The sequence below is a fragment of the Salvelinus fontinalis genome, chromosome 17 (assembly GCF_029448725.1).
Source record: "Salvelinus fontinalis isolate EN_2023a chromosome 17, ASM2944872v1, whole genome shotgun sequence".
In the NCBI taxonomy this organism is placed as follows: domain Eukaryota; kingdom Metazoa; phylum Chordata; class Actinopteri; order Salmoniformes; family Salmonidae; genus Salvelinus; species Salvelinus fontinalis.
Genome location: NC_074681.1, coordinates 41565339 through 41583454, shown reverse-complemented (window position 1 = coordinate 41583454; position 18116 = coordinate 41565339). Strand labels below are relative to the sequence as shown.

General features: G+C 41.9%; 1 protein-coding gene across 1 annotated transcript in view; it reads left to right on the top strand.

Annotated features, from left to right (window-relative positions):
* The window catches only part of LOC129814410 (cAMP-specific 3',5'-cyclic phosphodiesterase 4B-like), a 144408-nt gene that overhangs the window by 65905 nt on the left and 60387 nt on the right, over positions 1-18116 (top strand). Inside the window, exons 4-7 of the mRNA XM_055867516.1 lie at positions 11816-12016; positions 12573-12609; positions 12731-12801; positions 15655-15704. Of these exons, the coding sequence (XP_055723491.1) occupies positions 11816-12016; positions 12573-12609; positions 12731-12801; positions 15655-15704 (359 nt within the window). The remainder of the gene's footprint in view (positions 1-11815; positions 12017-12572; positions 12610-12730; positions 12802-15654; positions 15705-18116) is intronic.

Sequence of the window (18116 nt, the reverse complement as noted above, 5' to 3'; positions counted from 1 at the left end):
CAGAGCTACAGTAGACCTATATGCAAATAAGCCATTTTCCACATGGGCCTGCCACCATTCACTTTGAACTGGACTGTGTGTTAACAGGCAGTAGCAACAGTGCGACTTTAGATCATTAGAAAGCATTCGCCAAAAGCCACAAAGTACACCACTTACATTTGGGAACTTTACAGTCCTATTGATCGAACAAACAGGAAGAGGTAGGATATTTCTCCCTCAGTTGTCTATGTACAACATCCACAAAAAGATCAACAACTAATGTTAGCCAGAACAAGATCAGCTAAAATCTAATGAGGAAAAGGTAGATAAACCTAATCAAACTTTTTCAGCTTCTAGTTGGCAGTCAAAATTGTACTCATAAACTATGGGGAATAGTAGCCTGCTCGCCCTTCTGCAGCTTGCCTGCCAATGCATGCTTGTCCCAGCCCACGTTTTGACAACTGAATGGGAATTTGTCTGCCTGCCTGCCCATTTGATCGACGCCAAGTACAGTTGAAGTCGGAAGTTTACATACACTTAGGTTGGAGTCATTAAAACTTGTTTTTCAGCCACTCCACAAATTTCTTGTTAACCTGTCTAGGATCAGCGTGGCGCTAGCGGCACCCCCCCCCCCCCACTGAAAAACCAGTGCCGCGAAATTCAAAAAAAATATTTTTTTTAAATATTTAACTTTCACACATTAAAGTCCAATACAGCTAATGAAAGACACAGATCTTGTGAATCCAGTCAACATGTCCGATTTTTAAAATGTTTTACAGGGAAGACACAATATGTAAAGATGTACATCTATTACCTAAAAACACATTAGCATAATCCACCATCTTTTATTTGTCCACCAACACCAGTAGCCATCACCAATTCGGCTAAACTAAGATATTTATAGCCCCTAACCAACAAAAAAACTCATTAGATGACAGTCTGATAACATATTTATGGTATGGGATAGGTTTTGTTAGAAAAAAGTGCATATTTCAGGTAGATGGCATAGGTTACAATTGCACCCACCGTCACAAATGGAATAGAAAAACTACTTAGAGCAACGTGTTTACCTACTTACTAATCATCAAACATTTCGTAAAAATACACAGCATACACGAATCGAAAGACACAGATCCTGTGAATACAGACAATATTTCAGATTTTCTAAGTGTCTTACAGCGAAAACACAATAAATCGTTATATTAGCATAGCACATAGCACATAGCAGCCCAGCATTGATTCTAGCCAAAGTGAGCGATAACGTCAACATCGCCAAAAGATATTAATTTTTTCACTAACCTTCTCAGAATTCTTCCGATGACACTCCTGTAACATCATATTACACAATCCATATAGAGTTTGATCGCAAATGTTTATATTTAGCCACCAAAATCATGGTTAGACAATGTGAAATGTAGACAAGCTGGTCAGAAAATGTCCTTGCGCCACTTAGACAGTGATCTACTCTTATACATAAATACTCATAAACGTGACTAAAAAATATAGGGTGGACAGGGATTGATAGACAATTTAATTCTTAATACAATTGCGGAATTACATTTTTTAATTTATCCTTACTTTTCAATACAGTTTGCGCCAAGCGAAGCTACGTCAAAAAACATGGCGTCCTAAGCCACTAAAATGTTTCGACAGAAACACGATTTATCATAATAAAAATGTCCTACCTTGAGCTGTTCTTCCATCAGTATCTTGGGCAAAGGATCCTTTCTTGGGAGTAATCGTCTTTTGGTGGAAAGCTGTCCTCTTGCCATGTGGAAATGCCAACTGTGTTCGGGATGAACTGAAAGCGTGCCCAGCTATTCACAGCGTTAAAGAAATAAATGTCCCAAAATCGCACTAAACGGATATAAATTGCTATAAAACGCTTTAAATTAACTACCTTATGATGTTTTTAACTCCTATAACGAGTGAAAAGATGACCGGAGAAATATAACAGGCTAAACTAACGCTTGGAACAGGAGAGGGTTGGTGTCCTCCACGCGCGTGACGCACCAAGAAAAGACTTGCTAGCTACAGGGTTTTTTGATTTATAGGGCCTGTGAACGCGCAATCGACCCCATTGGAATCGTTATCACGTAAAGGCATCCAGGGGAAGACGTAAGAAGTGTCCGTACAGTCATAGCAATAACAGTGCCCTTTTAACTGACTTCAGAACAGTGGCCAACATTTCTGAAATCTGAATCCATGTCAGGGAAATTGCTGTAGAATGGGCTCTGTTCCACTTAGAGACAAAATTTCAACTCCTATAGAAACTATAGACTGTTTTCTATCCAATAATAATAATAATATGCATATTGTACGATCAAGGATTTTGTGAGAAGCCGTTTCAAAAATTACCCAATTAGCATAAATTGTCTCAACAGCGCCCCCATCCTCAACAGGTTAACAAACTATAGTTTTGGCAAGTCGGTTAGGACATCTACTTTGTGCATGACACAAGTAATTTTTCAAACAATTGTTTACAGACAGATTATTTCACTTATCATTCACTGTATCACAATTCCAGGGAGTCAGAAGTTTAAAGGCACAGTCAACTTAGTGTATGTAAACAGCTTGGAAAATTCCAGAAAAGGATGTCATGGCTTTAGAAGCTTCTGATAGGCTAATTGACATCATTTGAGTCAATTGGAGGTGTACCTGTGGATGTATTTCAAGGCCTACCTTCAAACTCAATGCTTCTTTGCTTGACATCATGGGGAAATCAAAAGAAATCAGCCAAGACGTCAGAAAAAAAATTGTTGACATCGACAAGTCGTTCATCCTTGGGAGCAATTTCCAAATGCCTGAAGGTACCACGTTCATCTGTACAAACAATAGTACGCAAGTATAAACACCATGGGACAACGTAGCCGTCATACCGCTCAGGAAGGAGCCGTGTTTTATTTCACCTTTATTAAACCAGGTAGGCCAGTTGAGAACAAGTTCTCATTTACAACTGCGACCTGGCCAAGATAAAGCAAAGCAGTGCGACACATACAACATCATAGAGTTACACAGGGAATAAACAAATGTACAATCAATAACACAATACAAATTGTCTATATACAGTGTGTGCAAATGGCAGGAGGAGGTAAGGAAAATAAATAGGCCATAGTAACGAAGTTATTACAATTTAGCTAATTAAACACGAGTGATAGATGTGCAGATGATGATGTGCAAGTAGAAATACTGGTGTGCAAAATATCAAAAAAGTAAATAAAAACAGTATTGGGATGGGGTAGGTAGATTGGATGGGCTATTTACAGATGGGCTCTGTACAGCTGCAGCGATCGGTAAGCTGCTCCGATAGCTGATGCTTAAAGTTAGTGAGGGATATATAAGACTTCAACGATTTGTGCAATTCGTTCCAGTCATTGGCAGCAGAGAACTGGAAGGAAAGGCGGCCAAAGGAGGTGTTGGCTTTGGGGATGACCAGTGAGATATACCTGCTGGAACGCGTGTTACGGGTGGGTGTTGTTATGGTGACCAGTGAGCTGAGATAAGGCGGAGCTTTACCTAGCAAAGACTTATAGATGACCATTATCCAGTGGATCATACAGGTCGCAGTGGTGGGTGGTATATGGGGCTTTGGTGACAAAACGGATGGCACTGTGATAGACTACATCCAGTTTGCTGAGTAGAGAGTTGGAGGCTATTTTGTAAATGACATCGCCGAAGACGAGGATCGGTAGGATAGTCAGTTTTACGACGAGGGTATGTTTCGCAGCGTGAGTGAAGGAGGCTTTGTGGCGAAATAGGAAGCCGATTCTAGATTTAATTTTAGATTGGAGATGTTTAATGTGAGTCTGGAAGGAGAGTTTACAGTCTAGCCAGACACCTTGGAATTTGTAGTTGTCCACATATTCTAAGTCCGAACCGTCCAGAGTAGTGATTCTAGTCGGGCAGGCGGGTGCGGGCAGCGATCGGTTGAAGAACATGCATTTAGTTTTACTAGCGTTTAAGAGCAGTTGGAGGCCACGGAAGGAGTGTTGTATGGCATTGAAGCTCGTTTGGAGGTTTGTTAACACAGTGTCCAAAGAAGGGCCAGATGTATACAGAATGGTGTCGTCTGCGTAGAGGTGGATCAGGGAATCACCGACAGCAAGAGCGATATCGTTGATATATACAGAGAAAAGAGTCGGCCCGAGAATTAAACCCTGTGGTACCCCTATAGAGACTGCCAGAGGTCCGGACAACAGGCCCTCCGATTTGACACACTGAACTCTATCTGAGAAGTAGTTGGTGAACCAGACAAGGCAGTCATTTAAGAAACCAAGGCTGTTGAGTCTGCCGATAAGAATGTGGTGACTGACAGAGTCGAATGCCTTGGCCAGGTCGATGAAGACGGCTGCACTGTACTGTGTTTTATCGATGGCGGTTATGATACAATTTAGTATCTTGAGCGTGGCTGAGGTGCACCCGTGACCAGCTCGGAAACCGGATTGCACAGCAGAGAAGGTATGGTGGGATTCGAAATGGTCAGTGATCTGTTTGTTAACTTGGCGTTGGAAGACTGTAGAAAGGCAGGGCAGGATGGATATAGGTCTGTAACAGTTTGGGTCTAGAGTGTCGCCCCCTTTGAAGAGGGGGATGACTGTGGCAGCTTTCCAATCTTTAGGGATCTCAGACGATACGAAAGAGAGGTTGAACAGACTGGTAATAGGGGTTGCAACAATGGCGGCGGATAATTTTAGAAAGAGAGGGTTCAGATTGTCTAGCTGATTTGTACGGGTCCAGGTTTGGCAGCTCTTTCAGAACATCTTATTTGGATTTGGGTGAAGGAAAGGCTGAGGAGGCTTGGGCAAGTAGCTGTGGGGGGTACGGAGCTGTTGGCCGGGGTTGGGGTAGCCAGGAGGAAAGCATGGCCAGCCGTAGAGAAATGCTTATTGAAATTCTCAATTATTGTGGATTTATCGGTGGTGACAGTGTTTCCTATCCTCAGTGCAGTGGGCAGCGGGGAGGAGGTGCTCTTATTCTCCATGGACTTTACAGTGTCCCAAAACTTTTTGGAGTTAGAGCTAGAGGATGCAAATTTCTGTTTGAAAAAGCTAGCCTTTGCTTTCCTAACTGACTGCTTGTATTGGTTCCGGACTTCCCTGAAAAGTTGCATATCGCGGGGAGTATTCGAAGCTACTGCAGTGCACCACAGGATGTTTTTGTGCTGGTCAAGGGCAGTCAAGTCTGGAGTGAACCAAGGGCTATATCTGTTCTTAGTTCTACATTTTTTGAAAGTGGCAAGCTTATTTAAGATTGTGAGGAAATTACTTTTAAAGAATGATCAGGCATCCTCTACTGACTGAATGAGGCCGATATCCTTTCAGGATACCCGGGCCAGTTCGATTAGAAAGGCATGCTCGCAGAAGTGTTTCAGGGATGCTTTGCTGCAGGAGGGACTGGTGCACTTCACAAAATAGATGGCATCATGAGGAAAGAAAATTATGTGGATATATTGAAGCAACATCTGAAGACATCAATCAGGAAGTTAAAGCTTGGTCGCAAATGAGTCTTCCAAATGGACAATGACCCCAAGCATTTGTGATGAAAGAAATAAAAGCTGAAATAAGTAATTCTCTCTACTATTATTCTGGCATTTCACATTCTTAAAATAAAGTGGTGATCCTAACTGACCTAAGACAGGGAATTATTACTCAGATTAAATGTCAGGAATTGTGGAAAAACTGAGTTTAAATGTATTTGGCTAAGGTGTATGTAAACTTCCGACTTCAACTGTACATTTGATTGATATCTAAGCGATATGCTAACTGTGAATAGTCGTTAAAGTTTAGCATAGCTAGCTATCAAAGTGATTCACATTTCTTGCTAGGTAACCAAATGACATCTCTAGCTGTAGCCAACGAAAAACAATATGGGGGGAAAAAGTTGGCCACTCACACACTCATCCAATGATATGACACCCTCCCAGCAGCTAGTTAGCTAGCCAGCTAACGTTAGGCTCTGTGTTTTTTTGCTTGCTTAAATAAATAGATACACTAGCCTATTAACCACGTTATGACTGACTTGTGATCATTGCCCTTGCTAGTTTGATTGTATTGACATTCCCAGCCTTAATTACATTCGTCTTTTTGTCGAAAATATTGAAACTGAAACAGTGCATCATGAATGGCTGCCTGAAGGCAGCAAACAATGTATCAAGCCGGCTGGGATTTACAACTTGATAGCAATATTTGTTGTGACTACCAAGAAATGTATTGGTGAATTAGCTATATTTATCATGCATTGAACTGCAACCATTTATTCTGACTACAATGCCGCTATTCTACGTCATGGAATTCTGAGTCAAATAGAACCCATTTTTAAAATATCTTAAAATACCAAAAAGTTCTGGGATACTGTAAAGTCCAAGGAAAACAAGAGCACCTCCTCCCAGCTGCCCACTGCACTGAGGCTAGATAACACGGTCACCACTGATAAGTCCGTGATAATTGAAAACTTCAACAAACATTTCTCAATGGCTGGCCATGCCTTCCACCTGGCGACTCCAACCTTGGCCAGCAGCCCCGCCCGGCCCGCTGCTACTCGCCCAAGCCTCCCCAGCTTCTCCTTTACCCATATCCAGATAGCAGATGTTCTGAAAGGGCTGGAAAATCTGGACCCATACAAATCAGCTGGGCTTGACAATCTGGACCCCCTATTTCTGAAACTGTCCGCCGCCATTGTCGCACCCCCTATTACCAGCCTGTTCAACCTCTCCTTCGTATCATCTGAGATCCCCAAGGATTGGAAAGCTGCCGCTGTCATTCCCCTCTTCAAAGGGGGAGACACCCTGGACCCAAACTGTTACAGACCTATATCCATCCTGCCCTGCCTAGCTAAGGTCTTCGAAAGCCAAGTCAACAAACAGATCACTGACCATCTCGAATCCCACCGTACCTTCTCCGCTGTGCAATCCGGTTTCCGAGCCGGTCACGGGTGCACCTCAGCCACGCTCAAGGTACTAAACGATATCATAACCGCCATCGATAAAAGACATTACTGTGCAGCCGTCTTCATCGACCTGGCCAAGGCTTTCGACTCTGTCAATCACCATATTCTTATCGGCAGACTCAATAGCCTCGGTTTTTCTAATGACTGCCTTGCCTGGTTTACCAACTACTTTGCAGACAGAGTTCAGTGTGTCAAATCGGAGGGCATGTTGTCCGGTCCTCTTGCAGTCTCTATGGGGGTACCACAGGGTTCAATTCTCGGGCCGACTCTTTTCTCTGTATACATCAATGATGTTGCTCTTGCTGCGGGCGATTCCCTGATCCACCTCTACGCAGACGACACCATTCTGTATACGTAGTGTCAGTGTGGTGTCTATCACACACACACACACACACACACACTTAGTTGGTGCATTATCTATGTTTGTACACCTCTGTTTGTATCCTCCCTCTGAGCAGGATATTCTATCTAGCATCTGCTCTGCTCACCTGCCTTGGCTGCTCACCTCTTGACCTCTCTGGCACTTTGTAATGTTTGGCGTCATCAGTCTTTTCTCTGTATACATCAATGATGTTGCTCTTGCTGCGGGCGATTCCCTGATCCACCTCTACGCAGACGACACCATTCTGTATACTTCCGGCCCTTCCCTGGACACTGTGCTATCTAACCTCCAAACGAGTTTCAATGCCATACAACACTCCTTCCGTGGCCTCCAACTGCTCTTAAATGCTAGTAAAACCAAATGCATGCTTTTCAACCGTTCGCTGCCTGCACCCGCACGCCCGACTAGCATCACCACCCTGGACGGTTCCGACCTAGAATATGTGGACATCTATAAGTACCTAGGTGTCTGGCTAGACTGCAAACTCTCCTTCCAGACTCATATCAAACATCTCCAATCCAAAATCAAATCTAGAGTCGGCTCTCTATTCCGGAACAAAGCCTCCTTCACTCACGCCGCCAAACTTACCCTAGTAAAACTGACTATCCTACCGATCCTCGACTTCGGCGATGTCATCTACAAAATAGCTTCCAATACTCTACTCAGCAAACTGGATGCAGTTTATCACAGTGCCATCCGTTTTGTTACTAAAGCACCTTATACGACCCACCACTGCGACCTGTATGCCCTAGTCGGCTGGCCCTCGCTACATGTTCGTCGTCAGACCCACTGGCTCCAGGTCATCTACAAGGCTATGCTAGGTAAAGTGCCGCCTTATCTCAGTTCACTGGTCACGATGCCTACACCCACCCGTAGCACACGCTCCAGCAGGTGTATCTCACTGATCATCCCTAAAGCCAAAACCTCATTTGGACGCCTTTCCTTCCAGTTCTCTGCTGCCTGCGACTGGAACGAATTGCAAAAATCTCTGAAGTTGGAGACTTTTATCTCCCTCAACAACTTTAAAAATCTGCTATCCGAGCAGCTAACCGATCGCTGCAGCTGTACATAGTCCATCTGTAAACTACCCACCCAATTTACCTACCTCACCCCATACTGCTTTTATTTATTTACTTTTCTGCTCTTTTGCACACCAGTATCTCTTCTTGCACATGATCATCTGATGATTTATCACTCCAGTGTTAATCTGCTAAATTGTAATTATTCGATTTATTGCCTACCTCAAGCCTTTTGCACACATTGTATATAGATTCTCTTTTTCCTACCATGTTATTGACTTGTTTATTGTTTACTCCATGTGTAACTCTGTGTTGTTGTCTGTTCACACTGCTATGCTTTATCTTGGCCAGGTCGCAGTTGCAAATGAGAACTTGTTCTCAACTAGCCTACCTGGTTAAATAAAGGTGAAATAAAATGAAATAAAAAAATAAATAAAATAAAAACATTCACGTATGGGCGCACAAGCTGGCGTCATCATGCGCTTGTGATCAGTACTGTACTGATAGCTTCAAAGTACTGGTGGAAGCATGGCATCAGGCAGAGTTTTCACATGCTACCCATGGTTTTGATGTTTTCCTGAAGTCCACTATGAGCAATATCAGACATTTAACCTCGCAGCCAAAATATTTTTACATGGCGAATGTTGCCCTCTGGTGGTGACTGTGCTGTCCTTTTATTCTTTCATCTCTCACTTATTCTCTCTCGCTCTCTCTTTCAATCACTCTCTGTCTTGCTCATGATACCAATAATCTTGTAATGTCCCCCCTTAGACAGACACAGTGGAACCAAGAGTCAGATGACTGCGCATACTACAGGAACAGCAAAAGACAGAGAGAGACAATCCATTCCATGTAGTCCAGCCCAGCTCTACCCTCAGCCAAGCCAATCCTGTGCCATCACACTGTTGGCCTCTGGTCAGGGATATTGTGCTCAGTGTGCACGTGCGCGAGCAGAGCGTAGTGTCAGTGTGGTGTCTATCAGATCAGAGGAGGTGTGTGTGTGTGTGTGTGCTCCGAGTGTGTTTGATAACTTGATTAAAGAAAGGAGAAATCAAAATGTCCATCCGGAGGAGGAAGGAGAGAGGAGGAGGTGCAGGCGAGATGATGTACACCAGGTCACCGATCTGTCACAGGGGCAGGGTGCACTTTGACTTTAGTGAGGAGGTAGTCAGGAGTCACTCCACCTCCACCACTCACAGGTGACTCTTCTTTCTTGATTTGTTTTTACAAATTTTATCTCACACTTTTTTTAGTAGGTTGCAGTATTGCCATAAATACCTGTGTATGATAGATTGTAGAATGGCTGTGTTTCAACATTTACTTGTTGTACAGTAAGTCATTTCAGATAGGATTGCCCTTGCACAATAATGATTTGCAAAGGCATTGCTACTTTGGTGGTGCATTCCGCTGTGTGTTTGCGATGCAATATGAAAACTTTGAACACACATTTACAGATGATGTACTGTACTAACATGCCGTGTGGTTGAGAGTAAGATTAAGTGTGTGTGTGTGTGTGTGTGTGTGTGTGTGTGTGTGTGTGTGTGTGTGTGTGTGTGTGTGTGTGTGTGTGTGTGTGTGTGTGTGTGTGTGTGTGTGTGTGTGTGTGTGTGTGTGTGTGTGTGTGTGTCAATGTGTGTGTGTCAATGTGTGTGTTCCTACGCTTGTATTTGCCATCCATTATGTCAATCTGATCTCATGGTCGCTGGGAGGTGTGGGAGTAGGAAATGCCTCAGTGGGATATAGAGATATGTTCTGGGATAATCCTACATGTAGGGATTACAGTGGGGTTAAATGCTGTTGGGCAAATATTCAAATGGGAACAGTGTAATTTCATTAAGGATCTGCACTCATTTACCAGGCAGTCTGAGTGGTAGAGGGGAAATAGATGTCAAAGGTCGGGTCAGTATTCCCAAGCGTCTCATAATAGGAGTGCTGAATCTAGGATCAGGTCCCCTCTGTTCATATAATTATAATCTAAAAGGCAAAACTGACCCTAGATCAGCACCCTGAGAGGCTTTGTGAATACAGAACCTGGAGGCATAAGGCTGAACTGTGAGGCTTTATATGTAGTAGTGCAGCAGTGTGTTCTGCTGTTGGAGGATTAGCGAGTGTTCTGTGGACTATATATTAGTAGCACCTTAACGTCATGCTGTGGTATGGTTTGATATTAACTGTGGATAGGGCAACAAAGCATTTTTGAGTAGTGGCTTGGTGCATTTTGGATTTGGAGTGAGCACGTTTCAAATTTAAATGAATACATGCAGACACACACACACACACACACACACACACACACACACACTTAGTTGGTGCATTATCTCTGTTTGTACACCTCTGTTTGTATCCTCCCTCTGAGCAGGATATTCTATCTAGCATCTGCTCTGCTCACCTGCCTTGGCTGCTCACCCCTTGACCTCTCTGGCACTTTGTAATGTTTGGCGTCATCAGTAGAGGAAATCCGTTTATTATCTGTCATCAGTTTATGAGCCATTCGCGTGTCGTCTGCATCACACACAAGGCATTGCTGCCTTAGCTCTGTGCAGCGAAGTTTGGTGTGCGGATGAATTTTCTCTGTGTTGTGCTCAATGCCCGATTTACGTCCAGTCGCAAGGGGCAATCCCCACGATGTATCTGCCTCCCCAGTCCCCACAAATGAATCCTCGGAACATTGAATTAAACAGTATAATACTGTATGTGTCTACGTCTCTCAGACCCTCGCTGATAAGACATATAGGCCCAACAAGGATGTTGAAGTAGTAAAAAGATTCCCGACTCAATAGAACAACACAGCCAACTCATCTGAGCAGACTACCGTCAATCTCATTTGTCATGACCTGATTGGTTAAGTCATTATTTGTCATGACCTGATTGGTTAAATAATTATTTGTCATGACCTGATTGGTTAATTCAGTGACAGTGAAGGATAATCCTCTCCCGCATCACTCTATGATCTCTCCGTCACCTACTGTACAGGTTTCAAGTTGTATTAGTCGTATGTACAGGATACACATGGTATACACTGTCCAACGAAATGCATACCTGCAGGTTCCTTCTCCACAATGCAACAATAAGAAATCAAATATAAGAATACGAACATAAAAGCTCAGTAGTATAGAATAAACATTTGAGCAGTTAACTGTACAGGTCCTATCATACAGTAGTTCACTTCACTGTGTCACCTATTCAATTAATCAACTGTTTTTGTAAAGCCCTTTTTACATCACCAGTTGTCACAAAGTGCTTTACAGAAACCTAGCCTAAAACCCCAATGGCTAGGAAAACTCATTTTGGTACTGTTATCACAGTCTAGGTTTCCCACTGATTTCAGTATTCAATATTTCATTGCTTTTGATTACACTGTTTGCTGGCAAATTGCCACTCTGAGGTGGTCTATTCTACTCTACTCTTCCTCGATCTTCACCACTCGATTCTAGGTGCATCGCTGTGAGTCTGACATCTGTTTTTCTCTCTCTCCTGTGTCTTACTGCAGCTTCGATGTGGAGAATTCCCCGTCTGCATGCTGCAGCCCGTCGGACCCCCAGGCGTCCCCGAGCTCCGGCCTGGTCCTGCACCCCAACACGGGGGGCCACGGGCAGCGGCGCGAGTCCTTCCTCTACCGCTCCGACTCGGACTACGACCTGTCGCCCAAGTCCCGCGAGTTGTCCCGCAACTCCTCGGTCGCTGGAGAACTGTGAGTCCGCTTCTAAAGTAGTGTTGTAGATTTTACCTGGGTGAAATATGAATTTTAATATAGTTCTGTTTCAAATACTCGTACAAATGCATGATTGGAATATTGGAATGCGTATTGGATACATATATAGACTGAACGAAAATATAAATGCACTATGTAAAGTGTCGTCCCATGTTTCATGAGCTGAAATAAAAGATCCCAGAAATGTTCCATACACACAAAGCTTATTTCTCTCAAATGTTGTGCACAAATTTGTGTACATCCCTGTTAGTGAGAATTTCTCCTTTGCTAAAATAATCCATCCACCTGACAGATGTGAAGGGGGGTTGTGGAGTATTTATTTCTGTATTAAAGCCCTAGGGTCAAATGAATATATTTCAAATGACATATTTTCTTAAATGAACTGTAACTCAGTCAAATCTTTGAAATGGTTGCATGTTGCATTTATATATTTTTGTTCAGTATAATAATATTATATAAGAAAGTCAGTCAATTGAAATATATTCATGAGGCCCTAGGGTTGATTACAGCTCTATCTTTTCTGGTTTTCCCTCAGGCATGGGGAAGACCTGATTGTGACTCCTTTTGCTCAGGTAAATGTTTCCTCCATTTGTGAATCTACGTTAAGATATAAAAAAAAAAATGATTGGAATGATTATGGATTGTTACAGAATGATTATGTGATTTAACATCAGACGTGCTCTCTGGCTTAAGGTTCTTGCCAGTCTTCGCACAGTGAGGAACAACTTCACCACCTTGACCAGTGTACAATGCACCTCCAATAAGTAAGGGAACCTACAATTTGCTTCCGTCTGAAATGTAATAACTCATGCATGGAGTATGTCCATTGAATTTGAATGCAATGTGTTTCTATAGTTATCTAAATCCACAATGAAATAAAGAAGGTATGTGATGTCTGCCCTGAAACTTGGTAAGTCTTTGTGGCTAATGAATTTAGTGTGGCTGGTGGACTGAAAAGTTTTACCCCTGGGTAAATGCAACATAAGAACACACATATCAGTTGGTGTGACTAGTATAGAATTCTCTAGCACACGGGAGAGTTTGACCTGAGGTTACAACCAACCACTAGGTGGCAGTCATGTCAAGTTGATGATTTCATATTGAGACACCACCTTCGGAAAGTATTCGCACCCTTGGATTTTTCCACATTTTTGTTTGTTTACAGCCTGAATTTGAAATAGATTAAATAGAGATTTTGTGTCACTGGCCTGCACACAATACCCCATAATGTCAAAGTGGAATTATGTTTTTAGACATTTTTCAAGATTGTTTAAAAATGAAAGCTGAAATGCCTTGAGCCAATAAGTATTCAACCCCTTTGCTATGGCAAGCCTAAATAGGTTCAGGGGTCAAGATTTGCTTAACAAGTCACATAATAAGTTGCATGGAGTCTGTGAGCAATAATAGTGTTTAACATGATTTTTGAATGAATACTTCATCTCTGTGCTCCACACATACAATTATCTGTAAGGTCTCTCAGTCAAGCCGTGAATTTCAAATACAGATTCAACCACAAAGAACAGGGAGGTTTTCCAATGCCTCGCAAAGAAGGGAACCTATTGATAGATGGGTAAAAAAAAAATTAAAAGCAGAAATTGGATACCCCTTTGAACATGGTGAAGTCATTAATTACACTTTGGATGGTGTATCAATATACCCACTCACTACAAAGATACAGGTGTCCTTCCTCATTCAGTTGCTTCCTGATTCAGAAACCGCTCAGGGATTTCACAAGGAACTTTATAACAGTTACAGAGTTGAATGGCTGTGATAGGAGAACACTAAGGATGGATCAAAAACATTGTACACTGCTCAAAAAAATAAAGGGAACACTTAAACAACACAATGTAACTCCAAGTCAATCACACTTCTGTGAAATCAAACTATCCACTTAGGAAGCAACACTGATTGACAATACATGTCACATGCTGTTGTGCAAACGGAATAGACAAAAGGTGGAAATTATAGGCAATTAGCAAGACACCCCCAATAAAGGAATGGTTCTGCAGGTGGTGACCACAGACTACTTCTCACTTCCTATGCTTCGTGGCTGATGTTTTGGTCACTTTTGAATGCTGGCGGTGCTTTCACTCTAGTGGTAGCATGAGACGGAATCTACAACCCACACAAGTGGCTCAGGTAGTGCAGTTCATCCAGGATGGCACATCAATGCGAGCTGTGGCAAAAAGGTTTGCTGTGTCTGTCAGGGTAGTGTCCAGAGCATGGAGGCGCTACCAGGAGACAGGCCAGTACATGATGCATTTCTTAAAATCAATACACAAGTATATATTTTTAAACCTGCATATTTAGCTAAAAGAAATCCAGGTTAGCAGGCAAAATTGGTGGTGAAGGTGAAATTGTGTCATTTCTCTTGCGTTCATTGCACGCAGAGTCAATGTGGCCTGCTGGAGGTCATTTTGCAGGGCTCTGGCAGTGCACCTCCTTGCACAAAGGCGGCGGTAGCGGTCCTGCTGCTGGGTTGTTGCCCTCCTACGGCCTCCTCCACGTCTCCTGATGTACTGGCCTGTCTCCTGGTAGCGCCTCCATGCTCTGGACACTACGCTGACAGACACAGCAAACCTTTTTGCCACAGCTCGCATTGATGTGCCATCCTGGATGAACTGCACTACCTGATCCACTTGTGTGGGTTGTAGACTCCGTCTCATGCTACCACTAGAGTGAGAGCACCGCCAGCATTCAAAAGTGACCAAAACATCAGCCAGGAAGCATAGGAACTGAGAAGTGGTCTGTGGTCACAACCTGCAGAATCACTCCTTTTTGGGGGGTGTCTTGCTAATTGCCTATAATTTCCACCTTTTGTCTATTCCATTTGCACAACAGCATGTGAAATTTATTGTCAATCAGTGTTGCTTCCAAAGTGGACAGTTTGATTTCACAGAAGTGTGATTGACTTGGAGTTACATTGTGTTGTTTAAGTGTTCCCTTTATTTTTTTGAGCAGTGTATATATATGTGTATATATGTATATATATGTGTATATGTATGTATATTTATATGTATATATATGTGTATATGTATGTATATATGTATATATATGTGTATATGTATGTATATATGTGTATATGTATGTATATATGTGTATATGTGTGTATATATATATGTGTGTGTGTATAAATACAGTATATGTGTGTATGATGTAGTATATGTGTATGTATATGTATATATGTATGATGGGTCTGAAACAACCACTGTCTGTATGCAAGGCAAAGTGATTGTATTGTAAATACTAAATCCTAAAAGCGAAGTCCTCAAGCTAATAACTATTGCAAACACATTACAATAGAGTTTTAAGTGCTGAGTTTGAGTGACAGACCATTGAAGTGGGTCCTTGACTGTTGTATGAATAGCAGACATTGACCCCCCACCCCCCAACACACAGATATTAGCATTACCACAGGACTGATACTTAAATCCCATGATAATGAACTCTATTTAGGTCCTATTCAAGGTAAATATTAAATTATAAGTGTGTACATCAAAGTATGTGTGTGTGTTTCCTCGCAGGTATGCATTTGTCCATGCGCACATGTATGTGTACGTGTGTACAGTGCCGGACTGATATCCAGTGTTTCTCTCCTCTCTCTTCTATGTTTTTAGGAGGTCACCAGCCGCCCCACAGCCTCCTGTAACCAGAGTCTCTCTGTCAGGTGAGCTCTTTGATAAACTCAACCAATCCCCTTAGTCACATTACGTTGAGTTCACATTCAAAGTATGAGTATGCATTATTAGGCTTGCTATAACCGTTCATAACAGCTTGTTTCTGTTTATAGCAGTCTGCGAATGCTCAAAAGGCTGTAATGCATTCACTCAAATTGTGAGTCTTTGTAATGCATAACACACAGCTGGTCATAAAAAGTGTCAACTTTTTTCCACCAAAGACACACAGACAGGGAAACTGACAGATGAATAGACAGAGCCAAAGGTGTAGGGGTGGAATATAATTAAGCAATAAGGCACAAGGGGTGTGGTATATGGCCAATATACCACGGCTAAGGGCTGTTCTTACGCACGGCGCATCGCGGAGTGCCTGGACACAGCCCTTAGCTGTGTAAGGGAAGTCCCCCCCAAATGTACAAAATAACATGGCAAGTTATTGGCACCGAGCGGAGCATATACACGATGGACAAGTACACTACTTCTGGCGGTGTTTCATCCAAAGCTGATGGCAAATGCCATGCTGCAAATGAGCTGTGTAACACTCCAAAATTCCTATAGTGGGCGAATGTGTTCTATCTAAATTTTTCATAGGCTTTGTGTAACGCAAGTCAAGACCCAAGAGTAAAATTTTGAGATTTTGAAAGTTTTGGCAAAAACTTATCACCCCCTTAAAGTGCTTTCTGGACCGTTTTTCGAAATTCTTTCGAGTTTTATGTCAATTACACATGTGTAAGAACTATATGAAAATACTTTTTTCAAATTTTATTAACATAATTTTTTTTGCTTTTTTTTTTTTGAACTTAAGGTATATGTTTTGTGCATTTGGAATATGATTTCATAGGAAGTCAAAAGTCAAAAATGTCAAAAATTTGGAAAAAACGTATCACCCCCTTTAAAAAAGTGCTTTCTGGACCGTTTTTCGAAATTCTTTCGATTTTTAGGTCAATTCCACATGTATAAGAACTGTATGAAGATACTTTAGTCACATTTTATTATCATAATTTTTTTGCAATTGCAATCTGATTTAATATGAAGTCAAAAATGTGAATAAATTTGAAAAACTTATCAACCCCTTTAAAAAAGTGCTTTTTGGATTTCATAGTCGAAAATTACATTTTGTTTTTAAAAGGCCAAAATGAAGCATTTAAAACCGTTTTGAAAAATGACGCCTGGTAACCCAAAACATGAAACATTAGAATATTTTTTGACTTTTTTTGGAAACCTCCTTAAATCACTCAGGCCGGACCCCCATTGACTCGAGAAGAAAAAACAAAACAAAAATTCCAGAAAAAAAAACAATCTTTTCTGACTTTTTTTGAAAACCTCCATAAATCACTCAGGCCAGCACCCAATTATTTTTGCCCGTAGTATAGTGCTCCCAGAGCGGGTATGGAATTCTGGATGCCCCCTAAAAGCAATTTCAACCATGGCACCTGGTAACCCCCCAAAAAATACCAGGTGCACGAAAAGTTTGGACTTAGAATATTTTTTGAGTTTTTTGGAAAAACTCCATAAATCACTCAGGCCATTGACTCGAGAAGAAAAAACAGAAAATATTTTCAAGAAAAAAAAAGAATATTTTTTTACTTTTTTTGAAAACCTCCATAAATCACTCAGGCCAGCACCCATTGTTTTTTGCCCGTAGTATAGTGCTCCCAGAGCGTATATGGAAGTCTGGATCCCCCCTAAAAGCATTTAAGGCTCTGTGTGTCTTTAAGCACCATACTTTTTCATTCTATCCTTGCTGTGTGTGTGTGTGTGTGAGCTTTTCTTTGACATCTGTTTAGAGAAATGACTGATTTACACTTCATGAGGGTTGCCTAATCACACACTTAAAGTTTTGGAAAGATCTGACTTTTTTAACCCTTTGAAACAGCACCTATGACCCCATTTTAAGGCACTTCCGGTTGGCACAGGAAGCTATACGTAAACACCTATCCTGATCGGGGTATGCTCTTACAGAATCCTGAGTTTTAAGTCTATACGTTAAGAACTGACTGATTTACACAGGGTTGAATGCACTACATATCACAAACTGCTGGTTGGGTAAAACACTTTTAGGGTGATTTTATCACTTCCGGTTGCTCCAGGAAGCTTAGAATCAACACAGGTAGACCTCATAGTGGCCTGATGGACTGACATCAAAGACAGGTTCATAAGACATTCATAACCCACATAGGCTTCAAGTTGAATTTAGAGGTGCAGTCAATGTATTCCAATGGGGAGACATGTCATTGTAAACTGTTTGATGTAAACACCTTCTTTTAACTGTCAAGGGTTAATGCCACAAGGTCAAGGTCAGGCTTGCACAGATCGGGAGGACCTTAAGAACATTCCTGAGGTCAAATTGTGTTTCTAACCTTAACGGTTCTCTCTCTGTCTCCCAAAAGCAAATAAAATTG